The sequence below is a fragment of the Chiloscyllium punctatum genome, chromosome 32, assembly GCF_047496795.1.
Source record: "Chiloscyllium punctatum isolate Juve2018m chromosome 32, sChiPun1.3, whole genome shotgun sequence".
Taxonomy (NCBI): domain Eukaryota; kingdom Metazoa; phylum Chordata; class Chondrichthyes; order Orectolobiformes; family Hemiscylliidae; genus Chiloscyllium; species Chiloscyllium punctatum.
The window spans coordinates 47047194-47066488 of NC_092770.1; the positions used below are offsets into that span (position 1 = coordinate 47047194).

The window sequence follows — 19295 nt, forward strand, 5'->3', positions numbered from 1 at the left end:
TGGAAGTGGTAACTGACAGTGCTATCAAGTGGCAATGCTCAGTAATAATGTGCTCATTAATACCTGTATTCAGTGTGGATTCCACCAGACCACTAAGTGCATTAGCTTGTTAAAGCTTTGCTCTAAACATGGACAAAGAGTTGAACTCCAGAGGTGAGGTGAGAGTGACTGCTGTTGATATCAAGGTCGCAGTTGACTAACTGTGTCATTTGGATAATGTGTCAATAAGAATCTGGGTATGGTGAATACTCTCTGTTCATTTGAAATATACCAAGCAAAAGGGAAGATGGCTGAGCTTGAACCAAGATGAACCATCACAACTGGTGGAGTTTCTTAGGTCAGTGCCCTAGGTCCAACTATTTTGAGGTGCTTTGTCAATTAGCTCCCATCAATCATAAGGTCAGAATTGGGGATGTTCACTGATGATAGCGCAATTTGTGACACCATTTGTGCCTCCTCAGATGTTGATGCAGTCTCTGTCCATATGCATAAAGAAAGGGACAACTTTCAGACTTGGGTTGATAACTGGCAAATAATATTCATGCTACGCAAATGCCAAGCAATGACCATCTCCAACAAACAGAGTAGAAACATTGCCTTTTGACATTCAAAAAAATCAAGAACAGGCCAGGGGCTAGGAATTCTACATGAGTAATTTATCTACTTTCTCTCTGTCTACCATGTTCAAAATACAAGTCAGCAGAATGATAGAACATTCTTCACTTGCCTGGATGAATATAGTTCCATTAGTATTCAAGAAGTTCAACACCATCTAGGACAAAGAACCCACTTGAATCCAATATCTTCAACATTCACTGCCTCTACCACCAATGCACAGTGACAGCAGTGTGTACCATCTACAAGATGTACTGCAGCAACTTACTAAGACTCCTTTGACAGTAGCATCCAAACTCGGCCTCTACCATCTCAGAGAACAAGGGCAGAAGATAAATGGGGACACCACTGCCACAAGTTCCCTTCCAAGCCACAGATCATCTTGACTTAGAATAATATCACTCTCACTGGGTTCAAGTTGTTGGGACTCCCTTTATAACAGCGCTTTGGGTGTACTTATATGTGGACTGCAGCAGTTAAGAAGGCTACTCACCACCACCTCCTCAAAGACAATTAGGGCAAGGCAGAAAATACTGGCCCAGCCAGTGACACCTATTTTCTGTGAAAAAACTAGAAGATGCAAACTCAGAGGTGAAATCACCTAAAGCATATATTAGGTAAAAAGTATAAACTAACATTGCTTCTGCTTTGCAATCCATTGTAACTAAGTGAAATTTAAACATCGCTGATGCTCACTCTTTAAATTCTTATAAATAACAGAGGATCAGCAGTTTATCAGAATACTAGAGAGCGAAGTTCTTCTGGTGCAGAGAATTTGACATTCAAAACTTCCCAGTTTGAACTGTGATGAAATATCACAGTGGTTTACGGGGGAATAAATGCCGAGGAGGAAGAGGAGCATGGAGAATAAAAGTAGAGGAGGAAGAAAATTTGTATTGAAATCGTGCTTCCTCATATTCAGGCATCCAAAAGTACTTGACAATTAATGAGGTGCTTCTGAAATGTAGAATGCTGCTAAAAGAAGCATTGTTAAAAGGGTAGGATTTGAAGGGGGAGTGGTGAGGAAGTAGTGAAGGGGTTTCCACAGGTAATTCTGAGGTCTCAGGGTAGAGATGAGGTTTTTGACTGGAAAACTCTGCAGAAGTAGGAAAGTATTTGGTCAGGCAGGGGTTAATGATTTGAATTTTGAGTTTAATGTTTTGGAAAATAGTGAGCAAAATGTAAGCAACTTTATTCTACACATTTCCTCATTTTTGGTAAGCATATGAAAATTAAACATCTGGCTCAGATGCTTTGGGTGCATTAAGTTTGTTATTTTTAATGGAACGCTGAATAGGAAAGATAGATGTTCACGCGGCTTCATCAGGCATTTCTTTTGTTTGGCAGTTCCCCCTCTGCTGAAGCTGATGTACATTTTACAGACAACCCGCTAACCTCCAGCACACTGTCATTATTCATGTGAGCCCAGACGTAAGTGCTGGCAGGTTTCCCTGACCACTGGTGGCCACACAGCCGAGCCCATTCCACTACCCACCCAACGTTCAGACAAATGCACTATCCAATAGAGGTCTCCGGGGAGTCATCTGCAACTTGGCTCGTTTCCTCTTCTGGAGCCCAGGAATGTGAACGGAAATCCCTGCACAAATTTAGCACTGGCTGGGAGATTGAACTCTCATCATTTGTGGTCTGTACGGTGGAATTTCACACCACAGTTCCAACTGATCCAGATCAAAATGCCTCAAAGTGGTAATGAGAGATCGAACAAGTGAATCGGGATTTCTAAATACGGAACACGGATTTGGACAAAGACAATGGGTATCGGGATTGGAGTTTCTCTGTCATGGGAACAGATGGTACATTGAAATTGAGTAAATGGAACAAGATTTCTGCGGAATGGGCTGACTGGTTATAAATTAGGATTGTGCAACTCGATCAAGATTTATATATAACCGGAAATGGGTGATATTTTGCAATTTAACCCAGGATTAAACAGTTATCGATCTTTTAGGCGGTTAGTTTTTCTATGTCAAATCCTACTGCTCTTCAGCTGAAAACCTTAACGATCGAATAGAACTGGCATGTGCTGACTGACTGTCGCCCAGTCACAACGCGGTCAGAGAGGCAGTGTTTCCCCCAAAGTTGCAGCTGGCCTGCAGTTACAGCGTTCTGCCAGCGAGAGGCAACATTCGCTACAGGTTCACTCTGGGATTTCAGCACTTTTTGAAATCCGATCGTGCGAATTCAGAAAGTTCTGCGGATGAATGAACTTGGTTTTGCATCTGAAGAGCCTGGATACGATTGGTTTTCTGGAATCTCCTTACTCTCTGCTTTGCTGCATGAAATTCAGCCGCTCACATATTTCAGACTTCATTGGTTTGACCTAAACCACTCGCAGTGGGTTCACTTCGGGGCACATCACAGACCGATCATTTCAACAAATATTTCCGGTGAAAACTGTTGAATCGTTTAATTTTAAAAAAACTTTTTGACAGTTGTAACGATTTTTTTTTACCCAGCCCCAGTCCATACTTACGATCTGAGATTATTGATAACGTGTTCAAGACTGGGTTTTGAATATTGGCAATCGGTCGGGCAGGCTACCCTCGTTGTGAAAGAATTTACGGAATCACTTACGCAGATAAACCACTCAATTGTAAATCTCTCAGCGGATCCAAAAGAATTACTTTCAACTGAAAATAAAACAACCGTGATTCACGAGTAGTCTGTGGGTAACACTGTGAGAACAACAAACTGTAACAAAACAGTGCTGTCATCTCTTTGTGGGGTTTGTGTAAGATTCCTAAAGCCCAAGCACTGGCAACAGTGTCCACCTCTAAAGTACAGCCAGCCCTGCGGTAAGACCGGCACTGAGCTGAGGATGGCCCGGCACTGAGCTGAGGCGACAGTGGCGATGGAGCGGCAGTGAGCAGCTCTCAAGTGAAAAGGAGGGCGACTTGTCTGAGCCAGGGCCCGCAGACTGACTGCGAGCAGATCTGGTTTTAATCAACAAAACTGAACAATATCCCCTTTATCTGAACCATTTCGAATACTTGCACACTTCACCTATCTTCAGTGTGAATCTATACGTCTGGAAAGAACTTTTGCAGCAATTCAAAAAATATTTGGGTCTTAAGTGCTTTTTTAAAGTCTTAGAAAGGTAGCTATTGTTTAATGTGGGAGTTCTAAATGCTTTCGATAAAAATCCTGAGTCGAGCATCACTGGCAGTTATCTAAGCGGTCTACAAGGTTTAGCGACAAACACCATTCGCACTCAAAGATGTAACGGGTGTTCTCACAAAGCCTCCGGTCTGAAGTTTGAGGAAATCCCTGAACTGCTCAGGGCTGCTGGTGGAACGCGACATTTTGCGAGCGGTCCTCCCGAACTCGGCTGTTTGTTTAAAGGACTCTCTGAAGTGATTTAATGAGCCAGAAAATGAGTTGCAGCGACGGACTGGTCCGGACGGAATATGGGACTGGACAGCGTACACCCCCGCCACCCTCCCCCCCCCCCCAAAGGGAACAGAACTCAATCAGCTGGCCGGGGGTGTCTGGAAACCGACTCTGGGCCTTTCCGCTGTGTACACACACACACACACACACCCAGCACACACACAGCTGGATCAATCTCAAACCATGCACTGAGAGAGACTGTCACTCCCAGGCTTCCTTATCCGTCCAGTTCAATACAACAAGCATCCGGCACAGCCAGTCTCAGCCCAACGCCGATCACAGGCCAGTGGGTGACACTGCCCGGCAGAGAAGCCCATGTCAAAACGCTCTCTTCATTGGCTGCAGTGGAGATCTGTATTTTACTGGGGAGGATGCCCTGAAACTGAGAGTCCATGAGCTGGTTGTCTCGAGAATGACCGCCCAATAATTTGGTCCGAAAAGCTGCTGTATGGAGATGTACCTCGTAGCAACATTCTCACTTGACCGGTGTGTGCAGCAACACCATTCACAGGACAAACTAAACACCGTTCAAGTTGAACAAATGTACACTCTGGAATACAAGGTGGGAAAGTGTTTGTAAAAAAAAGACAAGGCACTGGTTGAATGAGATATTGAAAGAAAGTTTAAACGACATTCTGCTTTAGCTTAAAAATTCTTTCCAGGGGTCTCCGTTTCAAGTCTGTTGAAACCACAGATTCAATGAAATACTTTTGAAGATGTGAACTCAGATGTAAAGAAAACGAGACTGACTAGGAACAGTAATGAGATTACTTCCATTGGGAACATGTAAAGGGAAGTGAAGCATGTAGGGAAAGGTAGGATCGGTAGGATGAGTGATAAAGGTATCTTAACGTTCTGTCTCAAACCTGCAAACACAAACTCCAAACAAAGTCAAACAAATAGCTCTATGATGCGAGGACGACACAGCACTCGTTCTACAGCACTCTGCGATGAAGCAACGATAAGGCCAAATCCAACAAACTAACGTTTCACCTCCATCCATGGCACCTCTCATTCAGTTTAATAGTACTCGCTTCATGAAAAGAAATGGAGCAGAGGGGAGGTAAACACTCACCTGCATTTTCAGGGTCAGGATATCCCGGCTAAATATCCAGGCTGCTGGGATTGATCAGTTGACGTGATGTGCCGTATCGAATCTCACTGTCAGGATGAAGCAGTCAGGGTAAGCACGGACGGAGCAGTTGGTCCTCAGGAGCCCAGGGCAGATAAAAGAATCGAACTGGACTGTGTCAGCATTGCACCTGTTAGTGGAACTCTTTCAGGTTTAGATCCATAACTCCACCCCAACTCCAGCCCACGACAGGATCCGTGCTCCTCAGACTCTTGCTCCAACCCTTGAACTCTTCTCAATTCCCCCCTCACACAGTTGGCCGATCTCTTTTTTTTACACTGCAATATTGACACTTGGCGTCCTCTACCTCTTTCTCCCAATCTTGTCCCGTTAATGGAGTTCGATGTAAGGTTTGCAAGCCTGTCCCTCGGTTTTATATTTGATTTTAATGTTATTTGACTTTCACTCTAAGCTGCAGTCTAGTGTACCTGAGGGACAATTTTTTTTGTCAAATCGAGTGCCACTTCATCAGTGTGAGAGTTTGTCTGTTGCTGTGTGGCAGTCTGTTCTGTCAGAGCCTTGTAATGTTGGAGCGCGGTTCAGCCATTTCACGATTAGCTCTCACAGGGATCGCTTAGAAAATGCTGAAAACGTGAATCCACTCGAAACAAGTCAGAGAGAAAAGAAAATCACAGAAGGAGCTACTCCCCCGAGTGTTCGGTCTGGTTTAGATCTTGCTAACGTTCTCTAGCGGCAGTAAACCGATTGAATGGTCACTTGTAGTGCGCCGAGCTACGGTCACTCGGCTCCCCACTCGAGTTCCCAGTTTTCTCCAACTGGCTACTTTGGTTCACACATACACCCCTCCGTTTGACAAAGTAACTCATCCAGCAGTCCAAGAAATGCGCTCAACCGACGTCCACTCCCAGCCGGGGCCAGGTACAGCTCTGAAGTGCACCAACAGTTGAACGTGCAAACTTCTACAAAACTTATTGTAAAAGTTTTCAAAAACTTTTTTTTGTTGTTGTTGCCTTTCTAAAGAAGAAACTCCGCTTTATCTTGGTGGCGCTTTCTCTCTCCCGTTTGGATCAGTGAAGGCTGCTCTCGTTTCTGCTTCGTTCAGGGGACGCTGTGCTCGCCTTCCGTCCTGTGTGCTGAGGGTCGCTGGCGGCGGGTCAGACTGCTCCACTTGGACTGAGCACTTTGACAAAGCGCAGCTCCCGAACTCCCACTGACACTGCTACCTGAGACCCAGCACCGCGCCTGCGCACTGCCCGCCTTGCGCATAGCCCATTGGCAGGTTAACGCCTTAAAGCGAGACTGTCCCGGATCTTTCAATATAAAGTAAGTCACACAAAAAAATAAACACAGCATTACAGTTAAAGCTTCATTTTTAAAAAAAATATAAAGCTGGAGAGTAGAAGGAGTTAGCATCTGCATATTTTATCAGAGCTAAAACCACAAAATAATCCGAGAAGATCAGAGTTTCTGGTCCCCTACTTTTAGGCGTGCTTTAATGTCTGTATAGTCTTGACATCATTGACAATTACAGATGTAGAGAGAGCAGTTAACACATTAAGACATATCGCCACAAATTCTGAAAGCCGCCCCTCATCTCACAAACGATGTCACCCACACTTCCTACATTATCCAAACTACTCTGGTCTGTTCAGTGCCGAGGGCTGAGTTTTGATACTCGACTCTCCTTAATTTCCTTATCTAATTTTTAGTCTTTACCTCTCATTTAACCCAAGTGACTCTGATCAAAGAACGGTGAAGTATTGTATTCCCGTCTTTCCCACAAAGTGAATATCAGCGAATTTTCTCTCAGGATAAATTCGATACCCCATGTTAAATCAAATTGTTTTTTTAATGTCATTGTAAATTTTTGAACATTTTTATGTTAATGTTTATTAGTCTCTTGAAGATTTTTGGGGAGAGGAGTTCTTTAATTCCTGTGTGGTGATTGTCGAGTTTCCATGTTCTATGTATTGATCAGCTGAGTTAGTTCACGAGATAGCTGACAATAGTTTATTCCTAAATACAGTGTTTTAGAGGATTGTAATACACAGTGCACAGACACATAATAATATTCAGGTGTATGTATCCACACCTATCAGTACGTGTATTTTATCACTAAAAAGTCAAATACACAAACACCAGTTTATACTTTATATAAACATGAGTATACGGAGTTCAAATACACAACCAGAAACGGAGTACAATTATCTTGATAGACTTATGTCAACATACATGTCCATGCACCTAAATATTAGTATGGCGTTGCATTTATACATGAACAATTTGTTCAAGTTACATCATAGTATGCCTTGCTCATTGTGCATTCTTAAGGCCACGTTCTGTATTGGTCTCGGGCAACACTTTATCGCATTTCTAAGAGAAGATGATGTGACTCCCTCTCGTTAAAAGTAATATCCAAGGAAAATATGCACCTGCGTTCCAATCAAAACGGTGGATTTCAGTTAACCTTTCCAAAATCATTATTCGCTTTAGTTTTAAGTAACCTTTGCTGGTTATTTAATGAAGGCTATATACCAAGAGATCTGTGAGCAAGAGTTTCTGTCATTGAAAGGGTTCTTCTGGTTCAGTAGTAGTGTGCAATTCACGGAGGCCTACATTTAATTTCTACCAGTTCCAGAGATGTGTCACAACAAACTGATTGAAATGTTTTAATATTCCTGAATCATTTAATGTTTGAATTCAACAGCTGCACTAGTTTTCGAAAACGGAAGCCCATTGTTGTGGGTATTTTGATTACACGAACTCACTTTACACGCTTTGGAGACGCCGGTGTTGGACTGGGGTGGACTAAGTTAAAAATCACACAACACCAGGTTTATTTGGAAGCACTAGCTTTCGGAGCGCTGCTCCCTCATCAGGTGGTTGTCACTATAACCTGGCATTGTGGGATTTTCACTTTACACGGGTTTGTTTTGGAGCGGAGATACAAGTGGTTTCACCTCTCACTTACTTGTGTAAAATATGTGTGCTGTCGATTTGGTTGAGGTTTACAATTCGTTTCTGGTGCAGCTACGTGACACAACCCAACCCAACATGTCCTATTGTCAATCATATATTGGGTTGGTTAAAACGAAGTTTCCGAGGCTATTAATTCATCAAATAAACAAATGACACGACCAAAGAAATGTATATTTCAACTGGAACTAGCATATTGAAGACGTGGACCCAGTAGAGATCGAAATCGTGTTTGGTCTCTGCTGTCAAGTTACTGCTTGGATTTCTGCTAGGAGCGAACAATTACTCGATGATTTGGGACTGGGGAGGATACACGATCAGAAACATCATGCTGTTTTCAGTGCAGGAGAATCAAAGAGTATTTACAACACGGAAAGAGATCATTCGGCCCATCCCATCCGCACCGGTAATCAAATATCCATCTTTTTCTCGTCCCATTTTCATAACACTTGGCCCTATTGCATTGTATGCTATCGCAATCACGTGCTCATCAAAATAGTTCTTAAAGTCTTCATGGTTCCCGCCGCCACCATCCTTTTAGTCAGTGAGTTCCAATAATCCATCCCCCTCTGGGTGAGAAGAAAATATCCTCAAATTTCCTCTAAGCCTCCTGCTCCTGTGCCCCCGGTAGACAGGGAGAACTTTGTACACTTCGATCAGGCGTTTTCTCAGCCTTGATTAGAGTGGTGCTGGAAAAGCACAGCAAGTCAGGCAGCATCCGAGGAGCAGGAGAATCGACGTTTCAGGCAAAAGCCCTTCATCGGGAACAGAGGCAGAGTGCCTGCAGGGTGGAGAGATAAATGAGAGGAGGGTGGAGGTGGAGAGAAAGTAGCATAGAGTACAATAGGTGAGTGGGGGTGGGGATGAAGGTGATAGGTCAGAGGGGAGGGTGGTGTGGATAGGTGGGAAGGGAGATTGGCAGGTAGGACAGGTCATGGGACAGTGCTGAGCTGGAAGGTTGGAACTGGGGTGAGGTGGGGGAAGGGGAAATGAGGAAGCTGTTGAAGTCCCCATTGATGCCCTGGGGTTGAAGTGTTCCGAGGTGGAAGATGAGGCGTTCTTCCTCCAGGCGTCGGGTGGTGAGGGAGTGGCAGTGAAGGAGGCCCAGGACCTCCATGTCCTCGGCAGAGTGGGAGGGGGAGTTGAAATGTTGGGCCACAGAGCGGTATGGTTGATTGGTGCGGGTGTCCCGGAGATGTTCCCTAAAGCGCTCTGCTAGGAGGCGTCCAGTCTCCCCAATGTAGAGGAGACCGCATCGGGAGCAACGGATACAATAAATGATATGGGTGGATGTGCAGGTGAAACTTTGATGGATATGGAAGGCTCCTTTGGGGCCTTGGATGGATGTGAGGGAGGAGGTGTGGGTGCAGGTTTTGCAATTTCTGCGGTGGCAGGGGAAAGTGCACAGAACCCCCGGTGCTCACCTTCCACCCTACCAACCTTCGCATAAACCATAAGATCCGATGACATTTCCACCACCTCCAAATGGACCCCACCACCAGGGGAGTCCATTTGCTCCCCCTCTCCACCCATTTCCCCACCTATTTCCCTCCCCACCCATTTCCACTTTACGCAAAGACCGTTCCCTCCGTGACTACCTGGTCAGGTTCACGCCCAACAACAACTCACCCTCCATTACTGGCACCCTCCCCTGCCACCGCAGGAATTGCAAAACCTGCGCCCACACCTCTTCCCTCACCTCCATCCAAGGCCCCAAAGGAGCCTTCCACAACCATCAAAGTTTCACCTGCACATCCACCAATATCATTTATTGTATCCATTGCTCCCAATGCAGTCTCCTCTACATTAGGGAGACTGGGCGCCTCCTAGCAGAGCACTTTAGGGAACATCTCCAGGACACCCGCACCAATCAACCACACCGCCCTGTGGTCCAACATTTCAACTCCCCCTCCCACTCTGTCGAGGACATGCAGGTCCTGGGCCTCCTCCACAGCCATTCCCTCACCACCTAACGCCTGGAGGAAGAACGCCTCATCTTCCGCCTCGGAACACTTCAACCCCATGGCATCAATGTGGATTTCAGCAGCTTCCTCATTTCCCCTTCCCCCACCTCACCCCAGCTACAGCCTTCCAGCTCATCACCGCCCTCATGACCTGTTCTACCTGCCTATCTTCCTTTCCACCTATCCACTCCACCCTCCTCTCTGACCTATCACCTCCATTCCCACCCCCATTCACCTATTGTACTCTATGCTACTTTCTCCCCACCCCACCCCCACCCCCTCTCTCATTTATCTCCCCAATCTGCAGGCTCTCTGCCTCTATTCCTGATGAAGGGCTTTTGCCCAAAACGTCGATTTTCCTGCTCCTCAGATGCTGCCTGAACTGCTGTGCTTTTCCAGCACCACTCTGATCTAAACTCTGGTTTCCAGCATCTGCAGTCCTTGTTATCTCAGCCTTATCTACTCAAAGGCAAACAATCCCAGGCTATTAGTCTCTCTTCACAGATGAATCATCCTAATCCACGCAAATCCTTCATATAGTATGGCTACTAGAACTATACAGTACTCCAGCTGTGGTCTATCTAAATTTACATCCAGCTTCATCATAACCTCCTTGGAAGGACGATAACCCTGAAAGGGTTATATTTTTAAATATTTGATATGTCAAGTAACAATTAGTTCTCAAATCTTGCTCAGGGGATACATATGTGAAATATGTATGTATTTATTATATAATACCTGAGTATTTAATCAATGCAATAGAATTACTCAACGTTTATATAAAAAAGGATTATTGGAAGGCAAGGACAGCACCTAAGTATTCAGGTTATCTAATAACCAGGACTCAATCAAAGTCCACCAGAAATCTATCAATTCCGAAAAACAGTCTTTGGACTCAAAACTTTAACTTTGTTTTTCTCTCTCTCTCCACAGATGCTGCCAGTCCTGCTGAGCTTCTCCAGCATTTTCCAGTTTCTATTTCAGAATTCCAGCATTTGGAGTATACTTTATTGTATCAGATTAGCACACATCAATCAATTTTTATTCTATTGCATTGATTAATTCTCTGGTTTTATTACAGAAATGGGCAGGAAACAACAATAAAAATGTAACACATTCCTAAAGGATTATAGCAGTATTGTGGTTTATCTTTGCTATTGAACTTAGCATCCTGTCACCATCAATCATAATAACTTGCCAATATTGAATGTGCAGTGGTACCCAGTGCTGTAACTGTTGTATATTCTAGTTACTGACCACTGGTGGCTTATAGTTGCCACCAATCCTTCCTTCTGAGCCTAAACCCTGTCAAATTTCCAATGGTAGAAGATTAACCACTATAGAATCTTAACAAGAAATGGCTTACAGAGCAAGGTGGACTTTTCTTGTATGATAGCAAAAGGTACTAGTTAAATGGAATTATAACCATGAGGAACATGCATGTCATGTCAGGACCTTGGGCATGACTCATTGTTTCTTCTCCCAATGAGAGGAAGTAGTGGAAGCTGGTACAATAACAACACTTAAAAGGCATCTGGATGGGTATATGAAGAGGAAGGGCTGAGAGGGATACCGGCCAAATGCTGGAAAATGGGAAAAGATTAACTTAAAATATCTGGATGGCATGGACGGGTTGGACCCAAGAGTCTGTTTCCATATGTACACCTCTTTGACTGTATGACTGTCTGATACCATTAGGAGCTATCAACATTAAATCTTTCACAACCATTACATTATACAATATTACATTGTACAAGGGGAGGCAGTGGCCTTGACCATTAATCCAGCGACTCAGATGATGTTCTGGTGATAAGATCCTCTCATAGCAAATGGTGGAATTTGAATTCAATAAAAATCTGGAATCAAGAGCTTCACAATGAACATGAAACAGTTGTTGATTGTCAGGAAAACCCCATCTGGTTTACTAAGTCCTTTAGGGAAGGAAATCTGCTGTCCTTACTTGGTCTGGCCTATAGTGGTCAGACTTGGTCTGCAATGTTGTTGTTGACTCTTAACAGCCATCTGGACAATTAGTAATAGGCAACAAATTCTTTCCCAGCCAGTGTTGCCTACATCCTGTAAATATTTTTAAAAATCTCCCCCAAGCGTATTTGCTCTTAGTTAGTAATTGTGCAGTAATGTACAGATAATGACTTTTCCATTTACCTCTGCCCTATCTTCCCTCAGGTTTCTGACTTCACAAATACAGTACATATGGTCTGGAGATTGCTCAATTCTTCCAGAATGCATTTCCTCTTAACTTGAAAGATTGGGAGATCTTTGACTTGAGGACTGATGATCTCAATTCTGATCTTGGCATTGATTGTTCTGTTAACCATTTTTCTACCAGAGAATCCTTCATCCCTTGAATATCTTTCACAAAGGATGTTGTTCCTGCTGACCCTAATTACTTTAACTGGAAGAACTTAAATCTCTTGGAATGCCTTCCTGCTAAAACAGATACTTGCCCATAACATAATCTGGGGGTATTTTAATCTCATGTTTATCCAAGGTAACTGCTCTTTAAATCAAATACTTCCTTTTTTTGCCATATTCTGTCTGTTCAGACCAGGCATTTTTTTCTGTTTGACTGTATCTTGTATCTGTAAATATTGCTCTGGCTTCCCTGCAGTCTCATGCAACTCCAGTGCATTCTGGTCAAGCAAATCTTTACTATCAAACTGCTATCCATCTGAGTTAAAGGATATAAACCATTTATTTCAGCTTGTTGATTAGATTGGACATCTTTATTCACCTCCTATCGATGTCCTTGTGGTAAACAAAACATCTCCATATCTTCAGTTGTGTCACTGGAGGATTGATGTTCTTTGACAGTGGCACTAACATATCCACTGTCAAAGTTTGTTCACTGGTGCGTCCTGCTGTCTGAATAACTTCACTTCAAAATGCATCAATACGTTCTCCTTCACAGTATTCGATTCTTTGGGCAAGCATTGCTATGTTTTATATTCTGATCTGTTGTCAATGATAACAGGAGTGTTTTCCAGACTTGGTTTTCCAGACTTGACAGTCCAGTGTAATCCCAGAGTTTGAAATGAGTTATGAGATCCTCAATATCTTTTGAGAACTCTGACCAAAACATCATTGATTGAGCCCTTGCTGTATACCTGGCAATGTCTAAGTGCCCCTGGTATTGTTTTCCAAATGCATCTTCCCAAAGGGAGGCTGGAATAATTAATCTTTTGACATGCACTAGTAAGTCATCAATAATTTCCAGCTGTTAGTGCTCAAAAGCATATGTTCACAGCCAACTCCCTGGAATTTTGGTTTAATCACCTTTTAACACAAAACCATGGATGATAACACATTCTTAGTTTTTGGTGTATTTTCTTGAGCTTCTCTTGTCTAGCTGGCAACTGTTTCTTCTCAGCCATATGAAACATCTCTTCTGCTATTATAGGTAATCACAATGTTATGGAGTTTTGCCATCAATCTAGGAAGCCCAAAAAATCCTTTTACTAGTTGCCCTTGGTTTGTTAACAACCATTTGTTTCAGGACTAATTGCTATCAGAATTAATGGGACTCCCTTCTGTCCCATTAAAGACATTGCATTTGTTAACAACAGCTTGTTTCAGAACAGTTTGCTCTTAGAATGAATGGGATCCCCTTCTGTCCCATTAAAGATATTGAGGCTAAAACATGCATGCCGGTTCAAAAATGAGGAATGTTGATTGTGCAAACATCTCTTTGGAATTCCTTGTGTTGAAATATAACTTGTAGTATAATTGTGTTCTTGACAGTTAATCCACCAGCACCACATTGTCTAATTTATGTAGGCTGGAAACCTTTATTCTTCACCTATGGTAACTCATCGGAAAGAATAGAGACATTTCAGACTCGTACAACTATCATGCTCAAAATTAATTGGATGCCCATTGACATAAACACAGTCTGTGGAATCTAAGTTGTTTAGATCACACAGTTTCCCTCGTAGTACTCAGATATCTTTCCTAAAGAAGGTATATTGTTTAATTTCCAAAGACAGAGGTTCAACAATATTGACATCTTTGTATGACTCAGTCCCAACCCTCAAACTCAGCACCACCTTCCTAACCTGCAATCTTCTTCTTGACCTCTCCGTTCCCACCCCCACTCTGGCCTAACACCCTCATCTTAACCTCCTTCTACCTATCGCATTTCCAACACCCCTCCCGCAAGTCCCTCCTCCCTACTTTTTATCTTAGCCCGCTTGCCACATATTCCTCATTCCTGAAGAAGGGTTCATGCCTGAAACGTCGATTCTCCTGCTCTTTGGATGCTGCCTGACCTGCTGTGCTTTTCCAGCAACACATTTTCATCTTTGTATGATTTAGCAAGATGACTTTTTTTCTGTTCTAAAGCTGTGTTCTACATCTGCATATTCTTTGGAAGTGATTTATAGTGTTACAGATATAGCATTCTTTTGTCATAGCTTAGCATTGTCTGATCCTGTGAGATATTCGGGTTGCACAGCACTGGTACTACATTTAGTACCAATGAATGCAATAGTGAATTAACTTTTTTTAACCACAGATTTAGCATTTAATTTTGATCATCTTCTCCAGGATATTGATTTTTGAGTTTTGTTTGGTACATGCCTGACATTAAATATTTTCGTAAGTGCATTTCTTTTTTCAATTTTTCCTAATGTATTTATTTATTCATATTGCTTCACTTTTAAATCTGTAGAACCTCAATGATGTTTGTAACTTACTGTTTGGAAGATTGTATTTTTTTATTAAATGAATGCTGTTTTAAATTTTTTTTGTTTAGAAGTGTCCTCAATCTTTTACCCTCTGTATTTAGACTTTTAACTTTGTTCTGCAGGAATACAACATGATATGCTTGCTATAAAGTTTTAAGTTCAGTGAATAGCAACACTATATTGTGTTACTTCTTTCCAATTTCAAATTATATCAATCTATATCTCTGTATTTAAAGGGTGTTTGCTACATTGTTTAATGATGAAAATGGTGGTTCCTGGATTCTAGAGAAGTTTCCCACCTTCAGAGCCAAAATGAAAATTTTTCTCCTTCCCCCATAGTAAAATTCATTATTCCCTGCATTTCACAACCTAACACATAAAACACATCCTTTTTCACAATGTTTAGAATAATGTTCTTTGGTCATGGCCAATGCCACATTTTAAATTGTCTATGTGCAGATTTTGTAAAAGTCTTAAAATTGTTCAGACTGTCTTCTTTTGTTGGACTCTGTCAATAATTCCTTGATATTGTCCAATTTATGACGTTACTTAAAGTTTACAGCTTTTTTCAGCATTTTGGCTGTGGTACAAATTATTTCGATGGCCTTTACTCTGTCCCTTGTGATGATGTCATGTGGCGCTTGTTTTGGGAGGTGAAAACTCTGTTTACGCTTCTTCTCCTTCATGACTGGTCTTTGCACTGTTTGTGTAAAAGCTCTTCTCTCATCCTCTGATGGGGCATTGAACCAAAATTACAAATATTAGTCAATGGAAACTTATATGAGGAGAACAGAAACATCAAATCAAAACTACATTGCCTGGCATGATGGTGCACCTCAAACACTGTGGTACCCATCAGTCTTAGAAGGCCTCTATTTTGCTGGTGAACATCACATGTTTCCTCAGTATGGACACCTGAATATGGACCTAACCATGAAAGAGTGTCAGACAATAAAGTACAATGACCCTCTCCATGACCTGCTGCCTGGACTTATTAATTGTCACTTTGGCCAGGCCCAGGAGCAGACCCAGGAGGGGGTTATCCAACTTGTCTGCCCCTTCCCTCCATGGGGTGCCCATAAGTCAGAATTGTGGAGCTGAAGTGCAACCAGAAATGTAGGAGCAGCCCTTTCAAAAAAACAAGAGGGGCTGTGAACAAAAATCATCCACATACATGTGAAGAACCATTTCCTCCAGGCCATAAACTACATGTGGTCTTGCCCCCAGTGTACTTACTTAACCTAAGAATGCATGGGACTGCTGCATGCAGGACTCTCCACCCCAGATTCCAAATGGCAAGGAGAAGAACCCTTTTGTAGAGGGCTCTCAACTGGGGATTACCACCACCAGAGGGTAAACATTAAGCCAAGGCATAGCTGATTTAATCTTTTAATTATTTAACAAAATAGGGTTAAACAGCCCCTCACACCTGCTTTCTTCACTGAGTTGAAGGATCTTTCTAATTACCAGATACAAAAGACAGAGTCCAAGAAATGGCACTTGTCTTACATAACAAGGTGTTGTTTAATCCAGGGTATCAAAAAGGTACAACCTAAATTAACTCATTAGGCGTCATTACAGCGATACAGAGACAGATATATTTGTTCCATTTCTCTGGCGACCTCATGCAAGTCTCACTGTTCCTTCATCCAAAGTCTGTGTGATCTTGTCAGACTGGGTGGAATTCATACAACTTCAATATTAACTCCTTCAGTACTATCATCTTGTACAACAATAACAGAGCAGGATCACATCAACTATTTCAGAGCTTCTCCTTCTTGAGACTTGAGTTGTTTCATTGGTGTAGTTTATGCAGCTTTTAGAAGCATTGGCAAAGACTACTGATTCTTTGAAAGGTTGGTACATAATCAGAATGTTTGGCGAAAGAGATTGCACTTAACCACAAACTATTTCATTGATGATGCAAAGAACAACTTTAATAAAGACAATACTTTTGCAGTTCTTTTCCTTTCTTTATCATGGAAGCCAATGGCTGTGAAACATGACTGTAGCAATTCCAAAAGAAATACTGTGTGCACAGGGTATATTATAATGATCAAGTTTGACATCCCACCAGGTTTCACAACAATTAATTACTTGGAGTGTAAAACTAGTAATATCTGGGCAAACGTGGGAATAATACTTGAGTGATTAATAATTGCCAATTTGGAAAGCTTTCTACTCTTCGAGACTTGTGAGGCCTTTGGACAGTGAACAGCTGCATTTTTAACATTTTAACCCAAACACAGCACCTCCGGCAACATTCTCTCAGCACTTCGCTGAAGGCTGAATCAGGTTCAAGACAGGGTAATGCCACTGATCTTTGACTGACATGTTACATTGCAGTCAGTCAGTACCAAGGTGAAATATTATATAGAACAATATCTTGGAGGTTAGATCTTACTGTATTTGTATTTATAATTTGTCAGCTCCGAATACGTCCAAAGTTATCACCACAGTGCAGTAGCATCGTTCCCAAGATGTCCATGAAAAGTCATTTCATTATGTCTCCACGTCCTAAGATGGCGCTGTCCAATTTAAACCAGATAATACAGGTAAGTGGAAGTTATTAAAACGTAGGGCATTTGGAAATATGGGCACAGTTTAAAATCTCGTTGATACCTGGTCCTAGGTGTCTTCAGTTTCCAGGTGTAAAATTGTTTTGTTACAGCCATTAGCTTATTAATTTCAAAGTCCTCATTTCAAATCAGTGAGGAGGCAGGCAGTCCCCAGAGCAGAGTTAAAAACCCTGAACGCCGCATCTTGAATCATCTGTTTATTTTAAAGTTGGGCGCCTATCCAGAAAATATCACTCTGGTCAGTGAAGTTGTAACGGGTCCCGATGAAAGACAGTCTCTCCTTCCAACCTGCACTGTCTTGAATGGAGTACTTGAAACGGGAAATAATGTGCAGTGCAGCTTTTTAAAAAAAAATCTGAAGGTCACCACATTGTTTAATTTTTTTGCTCCTCAAAGAGACACACTAATTGCTGCATTTTGGCGTTATTTCAGAATCTTGTTATTTCAAGCATTTTAATTCAGTGTATTTGGCGCCGAAGGCAAACCGCATCATTCCACAAAACACACCCATCGCAATTTGGAAAATGGCTAAATGTGAGTTGCTCTTTTCTCCAGCATCCATTCATCCTGTTTCTCTGTAGGGTCTGAGCGGATGTGGAGCTGGTTCCAATTCTAAATATTAACCGCTTCATTTCCGAGGAAGTCTCCAAGAGACTAACTAGAGGAACAAGACGCACATCGTTTTAATCTTAGAAACTCCTCCGGAATAAATGGATCAAAAGAAGGACTTCTTTTCCGATCGCTTCCAGCGTCATTATTCCTTACATTAATTGTACAGTATTTGAATATCGTTTACTATTTATTTTGCCACAACATCCTGCCAGAGTTATTTAAACGTTCATGGAGAATTTAACATTTCTTTCATCCTGACTAAATTTACATTTGGAATTCCATTTACACCATTAGTTTATATTTTGATTCGAACGGATTGAACGGACATTGTCATAGATAGCCAAGGGAGAAGAGGCAAATCTTCCTCCTGCAAAAGAAGCTACAGTTTTTAGATTTGGTCAAAAACTCGGCAGTAGTTTTGTTCTCAGAATGTTACTAGCCTCTGAACAAGTAGCAACCCGATCAGTCAGCCTTGTAACAAAAATAACAAGAAATTGTCCTAACCTTGAAGGTCCTAATCTGTCCCTTTTACACCGTTTGCTGCCCAACAATGGGAAACTTTAGAATTAGAGCATCCCGAAGAGAAACCTTTCCCAGAGATCCTGGTCAACATCCCCTTTCTTCGACTTAGTAACAATATGTGGGTTTCTGAAGAGCTTTAGAAGAGTTGGTGTGAATTTGATACATTTGCCAACATATTAAACAGAGCCTGGGGTTGGGAGATGCAACAAAAAATATACAGCACTCTGCAGAATTCTAGAATAAAGACAATTACTTTACAGTTACGAATTGGACTTTCAAATGATCAAGTTGTGAGGGTATGTTGTATCTATATTGAAGCGTATAATTAAAACCACGTTTTTGTAGCATCTGGGAAGAATAATTCGGGCTCACCATTGAGTTTGAAGAATCAGTCAGAAACATGCATTTTTCTCAACACACAAACCGGATTTGTGTTGGTTGTTAGAAAAAAAAAGCTTTTTAAAAAAATTAAATCCAGTGCTTTTGCTCAAAATGAGACAACGAGATTGAGTGACCATAGGGGAAACGCGACCATTTCCGTTCTCGAAATCTTTTGTGTTCTTTAAATGAAAAATGTATGTAAACCTATTTTTTGATCTTTGTAATCGGTGTCATGTGAATTTTGATAACTCTAAAATTTATAAATTTAGGTTTTACAAGTTGGCATTAATGAGAAGAACTTCATGCCAGTGACTGCCGCTCAACATAAACCATATAATGCACACTTTCAACATTCCAGCCTTTACAAGACTGAACTTTGAACCCCACATCCCATCCAGTGCCAAAAAGGTTTTATTTCCAGCTTCAAAGGTATTTC

General features: G+C 42.0%; 1 protein-coding gene across 1 annotated transcript in view; it reads right to left on the reverse strand.

Moving 5' to 3' along the window:
* wnt5b (wingless-type MMTV integration site family, member 5b) overlaps positions 1-6345 on the reverse strand; it is a 136762-nt gene extending 130417 nt beyond the window's left edge. Inside the window, exon 1 of the mRNA XM_072552280.1 lies at positions 5102-6345. Coding sequence (XP_072408381.1) covers positions 5102-5107 — 6 coding nt within the window. The 5' untranslated portion in view covers positions 5108-6345. The remainder of the gene's footprint in view (positions 1-5101) is intronic.
* Positions 6346-19295: the final 12950 nt, after the last annotated feature.